Raw genomic sequence first — 15,365 nt, forward strand, 5'->3', positions numbered from 1 at the left:
AACAAGGATATCATGATGATAACATAAACGGTTCATATATGAGTTCATGGCACCCGGGCCCAATGTGAAAAGCATTAAGCATAGCAAAGTCATAGCAACATCAATCTTAGAACATAGTGGATACTAGGGATCAAGCCCTAACAAACTAACTCGATTACATGATGAATCTCCTCCAACTCCTCACCGACCAGTGAGCCTACGAAGGAATTACTCACTCCCGGTGGGGAGCATCATGGAATTGGAGATGGAGAAGGGTTGGTGATGATGAAGAACGAAGATCCCCTCTCCGGAGCCCCAAACGGACTCAAGATCTGGTCTCCCGATGAAGAACAGGAGGTGACGGCGGCTCCGTCTCGTGGATCGTGATAATTCTCTCCCTGATTTTTTCTGGAAAAATAGGATTTTGTAGCATCGGTTTCAGGGTCTGCGGGACCACCAGGTGGGGGTAACCCACGTGGGCGCGCTAGGAGAGGGGGGCGCCCTGGTGGGTTGTGCCCACCCAGGGGCCCCTCTCCGGTAGGTCTTGGCTCCAGAAATTCTTATATATCATATAAAAATTCCTCGCAAAGTTTCGTTCCATTCCGAGAACTTTTATTTCTGCACAAAAACAACACCATGGTAGTTCTGCTGAAAACAGCGTCGGTCCGGGGTTAGTTTCATTCAAATCTTGCAAATTAGAGTCCAAAACAAGAGGAAAAGCGTTAGGAAAAGTAGATACGTTGGAGACGTATCAACAATCAAGCCACTAGTGGACATTCACTCTTTCTTCAGGAGGACGGTGACCTTTTTCTGTTAAACTCACGACTTGCCTTGCAAAATACATACTTACAGAGGAACAAACGTCTGAAGTGGCATTCACGGCATAAATGAGGACGAGTGAATATGACAGAGCTTGCAAATGTGAAAAACTACATGTGTGCGGAATTTTCGGTCAGGATCGTGTCATGCGCCACGAGCCAAGAGAAGAATTGACATTTTGGTTACATTTGGACGGTCCAAATTTTGCTAGCGAGGAAAGGAGATGCTCCCCGAGACCGTATATGGTATGACAAAGCCACCGTGTATGAACCAGAAGATGACTCCAGCGAAGTGGAAAGATGAATGTCACGTAAGCCCAATCGAAGGTCACATAAGCAAGCGATGTGCTATAAAGTGTACATGTTTTGGAGAGCCCAAAAATTTCTTGCTCATAAAGATGGCTTAGAGGTTCATCCATCCAAGCATCCACCGATCATGCCAAAAGAGGCATTTGGCTCTGTTGCCCCTGGTGATGGCAGTGCAGGCTCAGGACATGTCCATGCCTGTCTTCGAGAAGGCACCACTGTGCCACGCCATAGTTGGGACTGGTGAAGGTGCATCTATGGCCCTCTAGTGTGGTTTACTGGTTAATGAAAACAGTTGGACCAGTGTGTTACCAAGTGTAAGCATGTGTATAGTTCCAAAAGCAATGGTTTATCAAAACAAAAGTTGATGTGGAACAAAGACTTAAAGTGAGAAGGCTATCCCCGCAAAAAAAGTTAGAAGGTTAGATATAATTTCCTAGTCATTTGAGTGGTTCAAGAATCACATTGAGTATATGAAAAATCGTACTATAAAGAGGGGTTAGGATATCAACAATGGATGGATCTTATTGTTGCTCAAATAAAATCCTACTGAGATTCAAACCAACGGCACAAACTCAGTACTTTTGAGTGTTTCAAGTCTAATTCACGCCGCACAACAAAACATTTTCGTGGAGCTACCACACACAAAAACAGAAAAAGCAAGCAGTCAACAAACCCAGATCCAGAATGCAAAGTCGGCAATACCAAACCAAAACTTGGTAGTGTCGACGAAGCGCTAGACTGAGCAACTAAGAAGAGAAAGGCTTCTCGGAGGCACTGACATGAGAACCCGACAGTTCCGACTTTCAAAGCGCAACAAGGGCAACCCCAAACTACTAGGTTCCCTACCTCCCAACATAGAGGTCATTCTCACAATAGTACCAGCTTTAAGCCGTTAGTACCACTATTGAAGCTCTACTAGGTTGAAGCTCGCTCAATAAAACCACTGCCACTAGAGACGAAAAGCGTGATCAAAATTGTGAAAATCAAGGATGTCAGAGCCCCCCTAACTCTTTCGCCCAGTGGAAGTGTCGCCATATCTTGTCAATTCTTTTTAGTTCCCACTTAGACATTCGAAAGACCAAAAATTGGTAGGTCACCATGGACGATAGGGTTGTTATAAGAGGGTTTCGTCCTCACCTGCTGGACAGATTGAATATCTACGACAAAAAAGGAAGGACCATCGACGAGGTAACAGATAAGATACACTTTTTCCAAAAAGGTAGAAAACGAGGGAGTGCCCCCGGCCTTTGTATCAACTGATGCACACAACCATCACCAGTTCTCTAGTACTCCCTCGGTTCAGAAATAAGAGCCTCAACTTTAGTACAAAGTTGTACTAATGTTGAGACACTTATTTTGGGATTGAGTGAGTATTACATAAGAAATGGGGCCATCGCTATTGCAACTCAGTTTAGTGACATTAAAAAGGGCTCATACTTCATACAAGTGGGGAACACTATTATTACAAATTTGAAGATTAGAAAATGATACCAATCAATAAGGAGATTTGTAGCTTATACATAATTGACGGAATCAACGACAAATACAGTCTTTAACAATTAAAATAAGCTTTAGTTCTAGCACACGACTTGTCACGCACCATAGTTCAGCAAAGCACCTGCTTCTTCTTAAGATGATTGGTTCCACCCACCGTAGTTTTCCTCGGGTTGATCCTGATCACGAGCCTCCTGTGAACAGAGAAAAACATTTCGCGGAAATGTAAGTATTGAGATCAGAAGGACCAGCTTGTTCATCTTCATAAAAATGGAAAGCATTTCAGGCCGGTGTAAGCCCACCGTTGACATGTCAAAAAAAAAGGAAAACATTGAAGGAGCATAAAAGAAGACTGGGTGAGTCTACACAAACTAGAAGTTGAATAGAAGTTGAAGGGCTAAAAGATGGTACTTCCTCCGATCCATATTACTTGTCGCTCAAACGGATGTATCTATGGAGGGAGTAGAAGAATTACAGCTAACTGTGTGGTGGTGATCAGTTTATCATATGTGTTAACAGCGAATAAGGCCCTACAAGCTTGCATATACAGTTACTAATGCAGACATTTAGTTAGTCACAGAGAAACAGAGGACACGGTAAAGTGAAACGGGTTTAGTCCCTGAACATGAATGTGAGACAGCTACCTCCGGAGTGAACGTCAGACCGATTTTGATTTCTCCACGGTACTCTTCGTCTTTGACAACATTGTAAACAGTTGGTGGGATGCTTCCTTCAGTGTACACTCCATCCAATGGGATCCTGCAAGAATCAAATACTCAGCTGTAGTGGATGATGCAATCTGCGATCATTCAGTTTTGCATCCCGCGATGCAGCGACATCAATCGAAATGCAAACTGCAAGTGTTTCAGAAACAGATTTCACCAAACATTTGAGCCAGTTTTATGTAAGACCGCCAGCCCCACAACTAACTCAAAGGAACACTCTGACACAAGACCAAAATTGCTACTCCTAGCTCATTTCGACTTACGTTGCTTCACCAACGCTGTCGTCGTCCGTGCCACCATCACTGTCCAGAAGCTTGATGACGAGCTCGGTTGCATTCTCAGAGACGGTGAACACAAAGGTTTCGTTCCACTCAGGATCACTTCCCTTTCCTGCATGCATCGAGTGAAGTCAAGTTACACCCCGCAAAAAAAAATTTAAGTCAAGTTACATCTCATAAGGAAGTCAATAGCACACATGCACAGCAGCATTGAGATGCATGATGCTGCTTTTAACATGTCTTGATGAATTCCACTTTTCCTCATGGAAGGGCCACGGTTGATTCGGCCTATCGCAAACGGGGTGGGAAAATAAGATGGGTTAACTACTTAACGTGCTTTTAGCGCATTGGTTGCTGCCATTCTAAATCGATCTGCGTTCTTATTATGATCGTCTAGATTTTCCTGCTGTTCAAGTGTCCAGACATTACTGACATGGCAAAACGCATGACAGACTCAAGCGTCAAGCCTGATAGCTTCTAGCAGCACGTGGAAGCTAGGGCTCATTCAGCACCAGTGCTCGTTTTTTTCTTTGTGAAGGACCACAAGGACCAGATTTCACTATCGTTAAGATGTCGTTTAGAACACTACTAGTGAAGGAAAGCGTTGATCGATAAATTGAAGAGGTATATATAAGGTTTCCTATGTACTGTATGTATCAACAAGAAATTTGTAAGCTAACGAAGAGATTTACCTGAGGCGACGGTGCTCTTCTGCTCCTGCGAGGTGCATTTTAGAACCGCGTACGGGTCCATGTTGCCTGCAGAAAACAATTCGCAGCCACGGAACTCGTCAGCGAGAATCGATCCCATCCATTAGAGACCAGCAGAAAGCGAAACCACAAGCGACTCGAGAATATTGCGCCGATCTGGCTGATCGACAGGCCATCACCGAGCTACTTCGAGCGGGGGACGGGAAAGCAGAGCAGAACTCGATGGGGGGAGTCAGAGGCCGAAGGTAGCTTACAGAGGTAGTCGGTGTTCTCGAGGGCCTTGGCTCCGACGAGCAGCACCTCCAGCGTCCCCTGCGCCATCTTCTCTCCCGGCCTGATCTCGCCTTCCTCTCCCGCTCGCTCGATCAGGAATTATATGCTGATGAGCAGGCAGCACGACTGAAGGTCGAGACTAATCGCTGTAGATCCGATCCGAGCCCCGGGGCGCCGCTGTATGTATAGGACTAGGAGTTGAAAAATGGAAGGCTCGGCCGCGTCTTCCTCGCGCCTCCCCCACGTCGCATCACATGGACCCGGTGTGTGGTAGGGCATAGGCAGCTTGCCAACTTGTATAAGGCAGGTCAAGTACTGCGCCGCGCGCCAATTGTGGGAGGGGGCGGTGGCTTCTTCCGCCGGTTTCGCGCGTGTCTGCCCGTAGGCCGGCCGTGCCGATTGGATGATTAGGGAGCGAGAGGACGGGCTTCACGCGCCCAGTCTGTCACCGTTCGTGTGATCGTGCAGGTGCAGTGTAGTTGCATCATCCATGGACGGTGGCCGTCCGGGGCCACAACTGCATTTTTTTAGAGGCCACGAACGCTATATATCGCCCGTTGCAATCCCTAGCGTAGCGTTTCCTCACTAGGGACCGTGGACCGGCCGGCCCATTATAAATCGAGCGAGAAAACTGCCAGGGCCGGTTTTACAAGGTTCCTAAGCGGTTTCTGGAACCTTCCCGATTTGTTTTCTTACTGGTTTGCCGGTTTTTTTTTCTTCTTTAATTCAAAATTTTCAAGAAATATCCAAAATTGTTCAAAATTTCCTAATTATTTTCTTTTCCAAAAAATGTTTGGAATTTTCAAAAATGATTATGTTTTCAAATTTTGTTCATGTTTTCCAAAAAAATGCTTAAAAATACAAAAAATGATTATAATTTCACATTTTGTTTGCAATTAAAAAATTACTGTTCCTCAAAAAAAATGAAAATTAAAAAATTGTTCCCATTTAAAAATAAATGTCCAAAAATTCAGAAATAGTTCACAATTTTAAGAAATGTTCACAGATTTTAAAACAATTCGGGATTTTGAAAATTATCTGAGGTTTCATAAAATTATTTCCGATTTACAAAAAATATTCATGATTTCAAAAAATGTTCATGGACATTTCTTGTATTTTTCGTGAACATTTTTTAAAATTCATGAACTTTCTAAAAATTCATAATACTTTTGAAACTTTCATGAATATTTTTTGAATTCGTGAACATATTTTGCATTCACAAACTTTTTTGAAAACCCATGAATATTTTCCGTAATTTACAAAAAAAATGTATTTGGGAGTTTTCTTCATATTATAAATTAAACTGATCGAAAAAATGAAATGGGAGAAAACAAAACAAAAAACAAGTGTGCACTCGCTCGCTGGGCCAGACCCATCTTGCTTGAGAGATGCGACGTAGCGCTCGCTATGAGCGATAGACATCAGCTCCCGTCTAGGGCTCTTGTAGGAGGAGACAAGACAAGAAACATGTGTTGTTTAATTCAGACCAGTGCTACTTATTCGGACTACATAGGCTAGATTTTGAATCCTCTAGACTGTGTTGGGCCTCGCTTATCTTCTTTGATTCAAATCCTACAAAAGACCATGAAAGTAGGATAGGTACGCATGCGTAAACGGAAGAATGGAAAAACATAAAATTCGTAAGTCTTGCATCGAGATTAACAATGGCTCTATTTTATATGCCTTTTTAAACTCATTAGCTGCATACTACTCCATATATCATGTCCCATTGAACAAAGTACATGTCCATTATGCATGATTTCTGGTTTTTACCCTTTTCGATGTGAGCATTGCATAGTTTGTAGTTTTTATTAGTTATCTTTGGTTTGTTGTGTCTAGATGTTTTGGACCAACCATGGACCAAGCACAATGAAAAGGCTAGGGTTGGGACCAATACCGGAGACTTCTAGGCACCAAACCCAGGCATTTTGGAGTGCTAATTATGACATTTTTAAGTGATCAAATTAAAAATCCAACACCACAGGTGCATTGGTGTCATTCATACGAATCCAACGGGCCCAAGAACGTCAAAATCGCAGTTCGTATGAAGAAATGACGACCATTTTACTAAAGGTGTCTAGAGCAAAAGACAGCGCTTGATACGACCGGGCATGGTCGTACCACCCCCGACAAGCTCTGAGATCGCCCAGATCAGACACGATTCTTCGTGGATTTTATCTCAATTTGTTCTCATGACTTTCTTGGCCACTATGGGAGGTATTGGGATTTGATTTGGCTCATCTAGAGCCCCTGGATCAAAGTGGAGAAGCTACATCAATAGAGGAGACCCAAGGAGGCCTCCTATATACACCTCAACCCTAGCCGTCGTCCATCATCCATACGCGATATCCAGCACCATCTCCATCTCCATCTCATCTCCATCTCCATCTCCATTGCTAATCCATGACCTTCACCTCCATAAAAGAAGAAGGGCCAAGACAAGAAGAAAGAAGAGGAGGCTCCGCCACCATGCCTCATCGGCCTTTGGGCTGGTGCGATCTCCACCGGTCTTGCCTTGTGATACGTCTCCTATGTATCTATAATTTTTATAGTTAAATGCTATTATGTTATCACTTTTGTATTATTTATATACCATTATATATATTTTTTGGACTAACCTATTAATTTAGTGCTCAGTGCCACTTCCCCTTTTTTTGCTTGTTTTTTGTTTTCCATGAAATCCATACCTACAGAAGTCCAAACACGATGAAACTTTTAGACGATTCTTCCTCAACAATAAGAGACCCTGGAAGCTTCGGGACGAGAAGGCCCACGAGGACCCAACAAACTAGGGGCGCACCATCCTGACTTGTGGGCCCCTCGTAGCTTAGCTTGCCCTAATTCTTAGCCTATAAATTTCCAAATATTTAGAAACCCTCGAAGGAATACCCGAAATAATTTTATCACTGCCACAATTCTCCGTTCCAAAGAGATCTCGTCCGGAACCCTGTTCCGGTACTCTGCCGGAGGGGGGGGGGTCATTAGGGAGGCCATCTTCATCAACCTTGCGGCCTCCATGATGATGTGTGAGTAGTTCCTTCAGGGCCTACGAGTCCACAGTAGTAACTAGATGGTTCTCTCTCTCTCTCTCTCTCTCTCTCTCTCTCTCTCTCTTGATCTTCAATACAATGATCTTATCTAAGATCCATCCGATGTAATCTTATGCAGTGTGTTTGTTGGGATCCAATGAATTGTGGGTTTATGATCAGATTATTCATTGAATTATTTTGAATCTATTGAAGTTTCTTTGCTACATAATTTTATAGCTTTGTATTTCTTTTGGATCTATCCGTCTACTTTGGCAAAATTAGATTGATTTATCTTCAGCGGGAGAGGTGCTTTGTGGTAGGTTCAATCTTGCGGTGATCCTGCCCAGTGACAATAAGGGCAAGGGCACGCATTTGTATTGTTGCTACTAATGATAAAACGACGGGGTTTGGTCATATTGATTGCTTTTAGTTTGTCTACATTATGTCATATTGCTTAAAGTGTTACTCTGCTTCTATGAACTTAATACTTTGAGATGCATGTTGGATAGCGGTCTTGGGGTGGAGTAATAATGGTAGATGCAGTTGGATTAACGGTCTACTTATCACAAACGTAATGCTTATGTATTTGTTATGCCATGGATGATTATAATAATTATGCTCAATTCTATCAATTGCCTAATAGTAATTTGTTCACCCATTGTTGCTATGCTTTCGAGGGAGATACCACTAGTGAAACTATGGCCCTCGGGTCTATTTTCCATCGATACAAAGTCTCCAACAATTACTCAATTTGCTTTTTTGTATTTTCTTTTTTTCTTTTTATTACTTTGCATATTACTATCAGTTTTAATCTTGTGGTTGGCAAGAACAAGGTGCGTGAGGACCCCCTTGTCTTTGTTGGGTGCAAGCAATTGTTGTGTCTGTGTGTAGGTACTATTCACATTATTCATGTGTTGTCCCCTACTGGTCCAATAAACCTTGGTTCTTAACTGAGGGAAATACTATCTGCTACTATACTGCTTCACCCTTCCTCTTCAGGTAAATCCAACAACTCCATCGCAGGTAGCAAAAGAATTTCTGGCGCTGTTGCCGGGGAGACATCACCTAACAAATCAGCTGCCTTCGCACAAACACTTCCTTTTTTCTTGTTTTATTTCTTGCCTAGTTATGCTATCTTTATTGTTCTAAAATAGAAAATAAAAGATAAATGGATTCTTCTCCACTACGGGACTTTAAAAAAATTCTAATTATGATAAACCAATTGCTAGTGATGAAAATGTTATTGCTATAAGCTCTTTGAAAGAAAAAATGAAGTTGAGTGCACTTCATTATCTTTATGAAGTTTTTCTTGAAAATCGTGATTCTGAAAATTACTATGAAGTGTTAAAAGAAGAGTTTTATAAAATGATTAATGAAAGTCCCTTGAATGAAAACCATGATTGCAATGATGTTAGCATAAATTCCATGAATGTCAATTGTGCTAATGATATGCAAAGCTAGAACCTTGGGGATGATGATTTTGATGACCATGATATTTTTAGTATCCCTATTGATGAAAAATTTATAAACGAAAAATATGATAATATTTATGATTCAAGTGATGAAGATGACACACTTGATATTGCTCTTATGGTGACACTATGTCCGTAGGCACTACTAATGATGATTTTGTTATGCCTATTAATTATTATGATGATCATGATTGGGGTGATAATTATGATGCTTCTTGCAAACTTGAGAATTTATTTGAGCCTCGTAATGAATCTATTATTAATAATAAAATTGCAATACTATTGAAAGTGGGTTTGGAAGAGCGTCAACTTTAGGTAAAAAGAATCCCACATGTTTGGAGAATATTCAATCTTATGATTTTTTCGATAAAAGTGGGTTTGGAGACACCATGACTTTAGTTAATGTTAATCCGACTATCTTGGAAAATTATAAGTATGCATGCATGTACATCATGAAGAGAATGTTTTATATGATAGCTATATTGTTGAATTTGATTATGATCCTACATGTAATTATTTTGACAGAGGGAAATATGGTTATAGAAATTTTCATGTTACTAAATTACCTAGTTTCATGTTAAAATTGTTAATGTTTCATTCCTATTTCTTGCATATGCTATATATTGTTTTGCTTGATAATTTGTTTATTTATAAGATTACTTGTTGTTCGGTACAACCACCCTGAACACATCAACGGACGAGATCTGTCCATACCCCTTCATAATAAAGGGTAGGATGGTCTTTCCCAAAAATACTCCGCGGATATCTGTCATGTTCTGAGTCCGTCTTGGGCCGGCCCAATAGTCAGTATGTACTGTAGCATGATTGGAAATCCAAAAAAAATAGTGCGCCAATTAGGCATCAAACACAGGACCTCCAGGGGTTGCTGATACGTTTCCAACATATCTATAATTTATGAAGTATTCATGCCATGTTTACAACAATTTTATATGGTTTTGGTACGATTTGCATGGAACTAACCCGGATTGACGTTGTTTTCAGCAGAACTACCGTCGTGTTGTTTTTTGTGCACAAATGAAAGTTCTCCATATGAGCTGAAACTTTTTGATGATTTTTTTGGAACAAAAGAGACCCTTGAAGCTTCGTGGGAGAGCCAGAAGAGCCACGAGGAGGGCACAACCCACCAGGGCACGCCTTGTGGGCCAAGCTCGCCCTGGTGGGTTGTGCTCACCTCAAGGCCCATCTTCGCGTGAAACCGACGCCAAAAAATCCTATAAATAGAGAAACCATCAGAAATAACCCTAGATCAGAAGTTTCGCCACCGCAGGCCTTTGTATCCACCGAAGACCAATCTAGACCCCATTTCGGCACCCTGTCGGAGGGGGGAATCATCTCCGGTGGCCATCTTCATCATCCCGACGGCCACCACGATGAGGAGGGGGTAGTCCACCCTCAGGGCTGAGGGTTTGTACCAGTAGCTATGTGTTTAATCTCTCTCTCTCTCTCTCGTGTTCTTGAGATGTCACGATCTTGATGTATCGCGGACTTTGTTAATATAGTCGGATCATATGGTGTTTTCCCCTCTCTATCTTGTTGTGATGAATTGATTTTTCCCTTTGAGATTTCGTTTTATCGGATTGAATACTTTTATGGATTTGAGAGCACTTGATATATGTCTTGCATATGAATACTCGTGGTGACAATGGGGTATTATTTTGGTTCACATGATATATGTTTTGGCACTCAACTCACGGATTCCCGAGGTGACATTGGGGTAATCTACGCATGGGGGTTGATGCACGTTCTTGTCTTTGTTTCTCTGGTAGAAATCTTGGGGCACTCTTTGAAGTTCTTTGTGTTGGATTGAATATTATGAATCTGAATTTTCTTTGGTGTTATTTTAATACAAACTCTTGGTTAGATCGATCGGAAAGAATAGCTTTGAGGTGGTTTCGTACCCTACAAACAATTCCGTCTTATGTTCTCCGCTAGATAGGAACTTTGGTGTGATTCTTCATCGCACTTTGAGGGATGGTTATGTGATCCAATTATATTAGCATTTTTGGGAGATTGCACTAGCGAAAGTACGGACCCTAGGCCTCATTTTCAAGCATTGCAATACCGTTTGTGCTCCGTTTTACCAATTGCTACCTTGCTGTTTTTTATCGTTCTTATTACAAAAATCAATTTCTACCATCCATATTACACTTTTATCACCATCTCTTTGCCGAACTAGTGCACCTATACAAATTGCCATTGTATTTGGTGTGTTGGGGACACAAGAGACTTTTTATTATTTGGTTGCAGGGTTGTTTGAGAGAGGCCATCTTCATCCTACGCCTCCCACGGATTGATAAACCTTAGGTCATCCACTTGAGGGAAAATTGCTACTGTCCTACAAAACTCTGCGCTTGGAGGCCCAACACGTGTCTACAAGAATAAAGTTGCGTAGTAGAAATCAGTTGCGAAATTGCTAACGGCCACCAGAACCATCACAATTTGGCGATACACTAGGGGTTGGGGCGCTGTCGGTGTCAAAACCGGCCGATCTCGGGTAGGGGGTCCCGAACTGTGCGTCTGAGGATCGAAGGTAACAAGGGACACTGGGAACACGATGTTTACCCATGTTCGGGCCCTCTCGATGGAGGTAAAACCCTACTTCCTGCTTGATTGACTTTGATGAATATAGGGGTTACAAGAGTTAATCTACCTCGAGATCGTAATGGCTAAACCCTAGATGTCTACCCTATATGAATTCTGATAGCCTCTACGGTCTAAACCCTCCGGTTTATATAGACACCGGAGGGGTCTAGGGTTGTACATAGTCGGTTTACATAAGAAGGAAACTACACATCCGGACACCAATCTTGCCATCCACACAAAGGAGAGTCATATCCAGGCACGGGGGAAGGTCTTCCACCTTGTATCTTCACGGCCCATCAGTCCGGCCCAGGTCACATAGCCCGGACACCTGAGGACCCCTTAATCCAGGACTCTCTCAGGCGCCACCTTGTGGCACCTCCTGAGAGGAAGCTAGGCGGTGCCACGTTGGCAGCCGCCCATTCCAATTTCTTCTTTCTATATTTGGTAACACATGGATATGGCATTTAAGTAAGAAGTTGCACTATAAATTTCAAAATAGGTAAATAAATGACATTCAAATACAAGGAGATTAGGGCATCTGGAACACAAAACACTGGAAGGAATGATATAGAATCAGACAGAGGGAGAGAGGCCACACATACTCATGAAGTAATGAATTCAGCATTCAACTGTGACATGAAGTGCTACACCAAAACAATAAGAACACAACGACTAATAATTTAAAGGGGCTTCAAACCGAATGCTCAGATTGTAATATCACCAAGAAATGTCACTCAGTCCATGGAGATCCTTGGCTGCCAGTTCTTGACATGCCCTGCAAAGCAATGAGAGGAAGACACTCTTCAGCATGTCTCCTAAGAATAGAGACGGGGGATACATGCAGCAAGAAGTGCACGAGAATAGAGACAGGGAGGTTGTCGCCGAATTTAGTCGCCAAGCTTAGTCACCAAATTTGTATTATCCATTATCCATTTTAAGAGACAACAAAGCCAATTGTCAAATTCCTATGGGCAAAGATCAAGCCATAAGAATTTAAGACAAACATATAAGCACTAAAGTATATGGGACATCCTTCAAAATTTTAGTCAACCTTTCATACAAACCCAAGAAAATCTAATAAAGCTCCTCAATTGGAGATGGTGAAAAATGATGGAAGAGGAGGTGTCATTGCTTACCTCACTGCTGGTACCATGGATCTGGAGCTCGGAGAAGAGGGGGCCGCTGAGGCATGACACCATGGACCCAATGCCGGTGGCGTGCTCGCAACCACTTAGTGCTTGCTAAATGAAGTTTATTCTGATTGAAACATGAGACCCATGGCAACTGTAATCCCATTAACATGGTAAATTACTCATATTGCAGACCAACTATGTAAAACTACTAGATGTTATAATACCATACTAATTAATGAAGATTATAAAACCTTCTATGGTCAAATGTTGGACTTACAGTCGATTTATTTCTACTTCTAAAATCTCAATGGTATCATTTTTGCTATGAAGCAAATCAAAATTGCAAATTCTGTATACAATCCCCACGATCACAAGAAAATTTACTGCATCGTATTATTTCCTCGAACATACTTAGCTTGCTAGCAGGAAATCTAGTAGTTCTATTTGAGTCATTTCAGCATCCTCTCAATTTTTTCTGCTCTTTCTTCTAATAAATTATCAAAGTCAGAACCGGCATTGAGGAAAACTTATACATCATAATTTTTCAGTATCAGACCAACAGAGCATCATGCAGGATAACAAAAATCCTTTCAGTTCTATCATGTGCATTTAGAAAATATGTATTGCTTGTTAATACAAAAGTGGTTTTGGACACATACTCCTTGGCTTCTTCTAAGCATCAGCAGAAGCATGTTTGTTTGCAGTTGACATATGAGGAAGAAAGAAGGCCATTCAGAAAGGATACTGCCTACTTCGACTTAATGAAGTTTTAGCGCTATTTCTCCAGCCCATGCTGCTTTATTGGCAAGGGTTGTTTGAATTATCAGAAGTGTCATATGTGCAGTCTTAGATCCTACAAATAATAACTGCATTGTGAAGTATGAAGTTTAATCTGGACACATAGGTCGAAGACATCGGCAAAACAAGCAGTCAAAAACTTAGAAGCAATAGACTAAAAGATTAGATACACTCGCAGGCTAGAACAGTACAAAATGCACCAAGAAATGATCTCATCATACCCTAAATGTCTTGCCATCAATTAAAAGGCATCATACCACAAGATTAAATACACCCATGGTCAGAATGATACAAAATGCTCCAAGAGATCTCACATGCCTCGATGGTTTCCATAAAAAACAGCAAGACTAATCTTACAAAATTGCTTACGAGATTGACATAGGCACTAATGACATACTGCCAACACCATGGTACAGGAAATGAGAAGAAATTTACTCTCGTAATATTCACAGTACCTCTGGAGAAGGCCTCTTGATAGTGTGCACCTTCATCTCTATGTACCTAATGGTGGACCCCTGCGCCCGCTACTCCATCCTCACCATGATCCCGTCGCTAGCCTTACTCATAGAGCTTACGACGACAATGCATGTGCAACCAGCTTATCACTCTGGCCGCGATATGCATATATATGAAAAAAATGCAGTCATAGTGTAATCTTCGCATTAGATCAGAATCAATGAGGAGATGAAACCACTACTAGGGAAAACCTTATACACAGAATCTTACCAACATCGCGCTTTAAAATAAAGCGTTGCTGCTATCTAGCAGTAGCGCGTGTCGATAAAACACACTGCTACAATACAATTAGCAGTAGCACGCCTGTACTGAGCCGCGCTACTGCTATAATTGCCACGACCTCGCAGCCAAGCTAGTTATATCAGTAGCGCTTTATTCCAAACCGCGCTACTGATATTGATCTTAGCAGTAGCACATTTTGACAAAGCTCGCTGCTGCTAAGTTTACTCCACTCCTTGCACCTAAATTTAGTCCCACCTCACTCCACGAACAGGGTTTTTACCACCTTAAATATGTTACTTCTCAAACTATCACAATCACTTGGTCTTCATTGAACTCTATGTGTAGAATTTGTGGCCACAATATGAGTCTTCTTTGGTTTCTAAACCGGTGAGGACTCATATTGACAATTCAGATTGTCCACAAAAAGATCATTGATGATCAAAAATATTTTTGATGTTTATTTTTACATGCTTAGGCTTAGCAGTAGCGCGTTTTATCAGAAGGTGTTGGGGATATAACTACTGAGTATAAACCGCCTAGGAGGGGCCGGATTATACTCATAGTGAATTACTCATATTGAAGCCCACGAAGACAAGGAATATGGTGCTTTATGGAAGATATTTAACAAGAAGGCCCAAGGCCCAAAGGCGGATTAGGGCCCGTAGATGTAAACCGCCATATGATGTATAACTTGCGTTGTAAGGTAGGAAAGGGTAGAAACCGAGCCGGACACGTTTATGAGCCGGCTGGGATTCTGTAAAACGTCGGGCGTCAACCTGTGTATATAAAGGGACGACCCGGCGGCGGTTCAAAGACAAGAAACAACAGATCGAGAGCCAGGCAAAGCGTATTCGCTCCCTGGTCATCGAAACCCTAGCAATTCCACATCAACTGGATTAGGCCTTTACCTTCACCGCAAGGGGCCGAACCAGTATAAACTCCTTGCGTACTTTGTCCCGCTTTAACCCCTTTAAGCTAACTACGTTGCGATGGCTCCACGACTAA

General features: G+C 41.9%; 1 protein-coding gene across 1 annotated transcript; it reads right to left on the bottom strand.

Moving 5' to 3' along the window:
• Positions 1-2,503: 2,503 nt before the first annotated feature.
• LOC123053913 (elicitor-responsive protein 3) lies at positions 2,504-4,875 on the bottom strand. The gene is made up of 5 exons (XM_044477531.1): positions 4,568-4,875; positions 4,296-4,361; positions 3,589-3,715; positions 3,245-3,359; positions 2,504-2,794 (listed from the first exon to the last, which is right to left on the bottom strand). Exons 1-5 carry the CDS (start codon positions 4,632-4,634, stop codon positions 2,735-2,737), a joined length of 435 nt encoding a protein of 144 aa, XP_044333466.1. The 5' UTR covers positions 4,635-4,875; the 3' UTR covers positions 2,504-2,734.
• Positions 4,876-15,365: the final 10,490 nt, after the last annotated feature.

This window comes from Triticum aestivum, chromosome 2D, assembly GCF_018294505.1.
Source record: "Triticum aestivum cultivar Chinese Spring chromosome 2D, IWGSC CS RefSeq v2.1, whole genome shotgun sequence".
In the NCBI taxonomy this organism is placed as follows: domain Eukaryota; kingdom Viridiplantae; phylum Streptophyta; class Magnoliopsida; order Poales; family Poaceae; genus Triticum; species Triticum aestivum.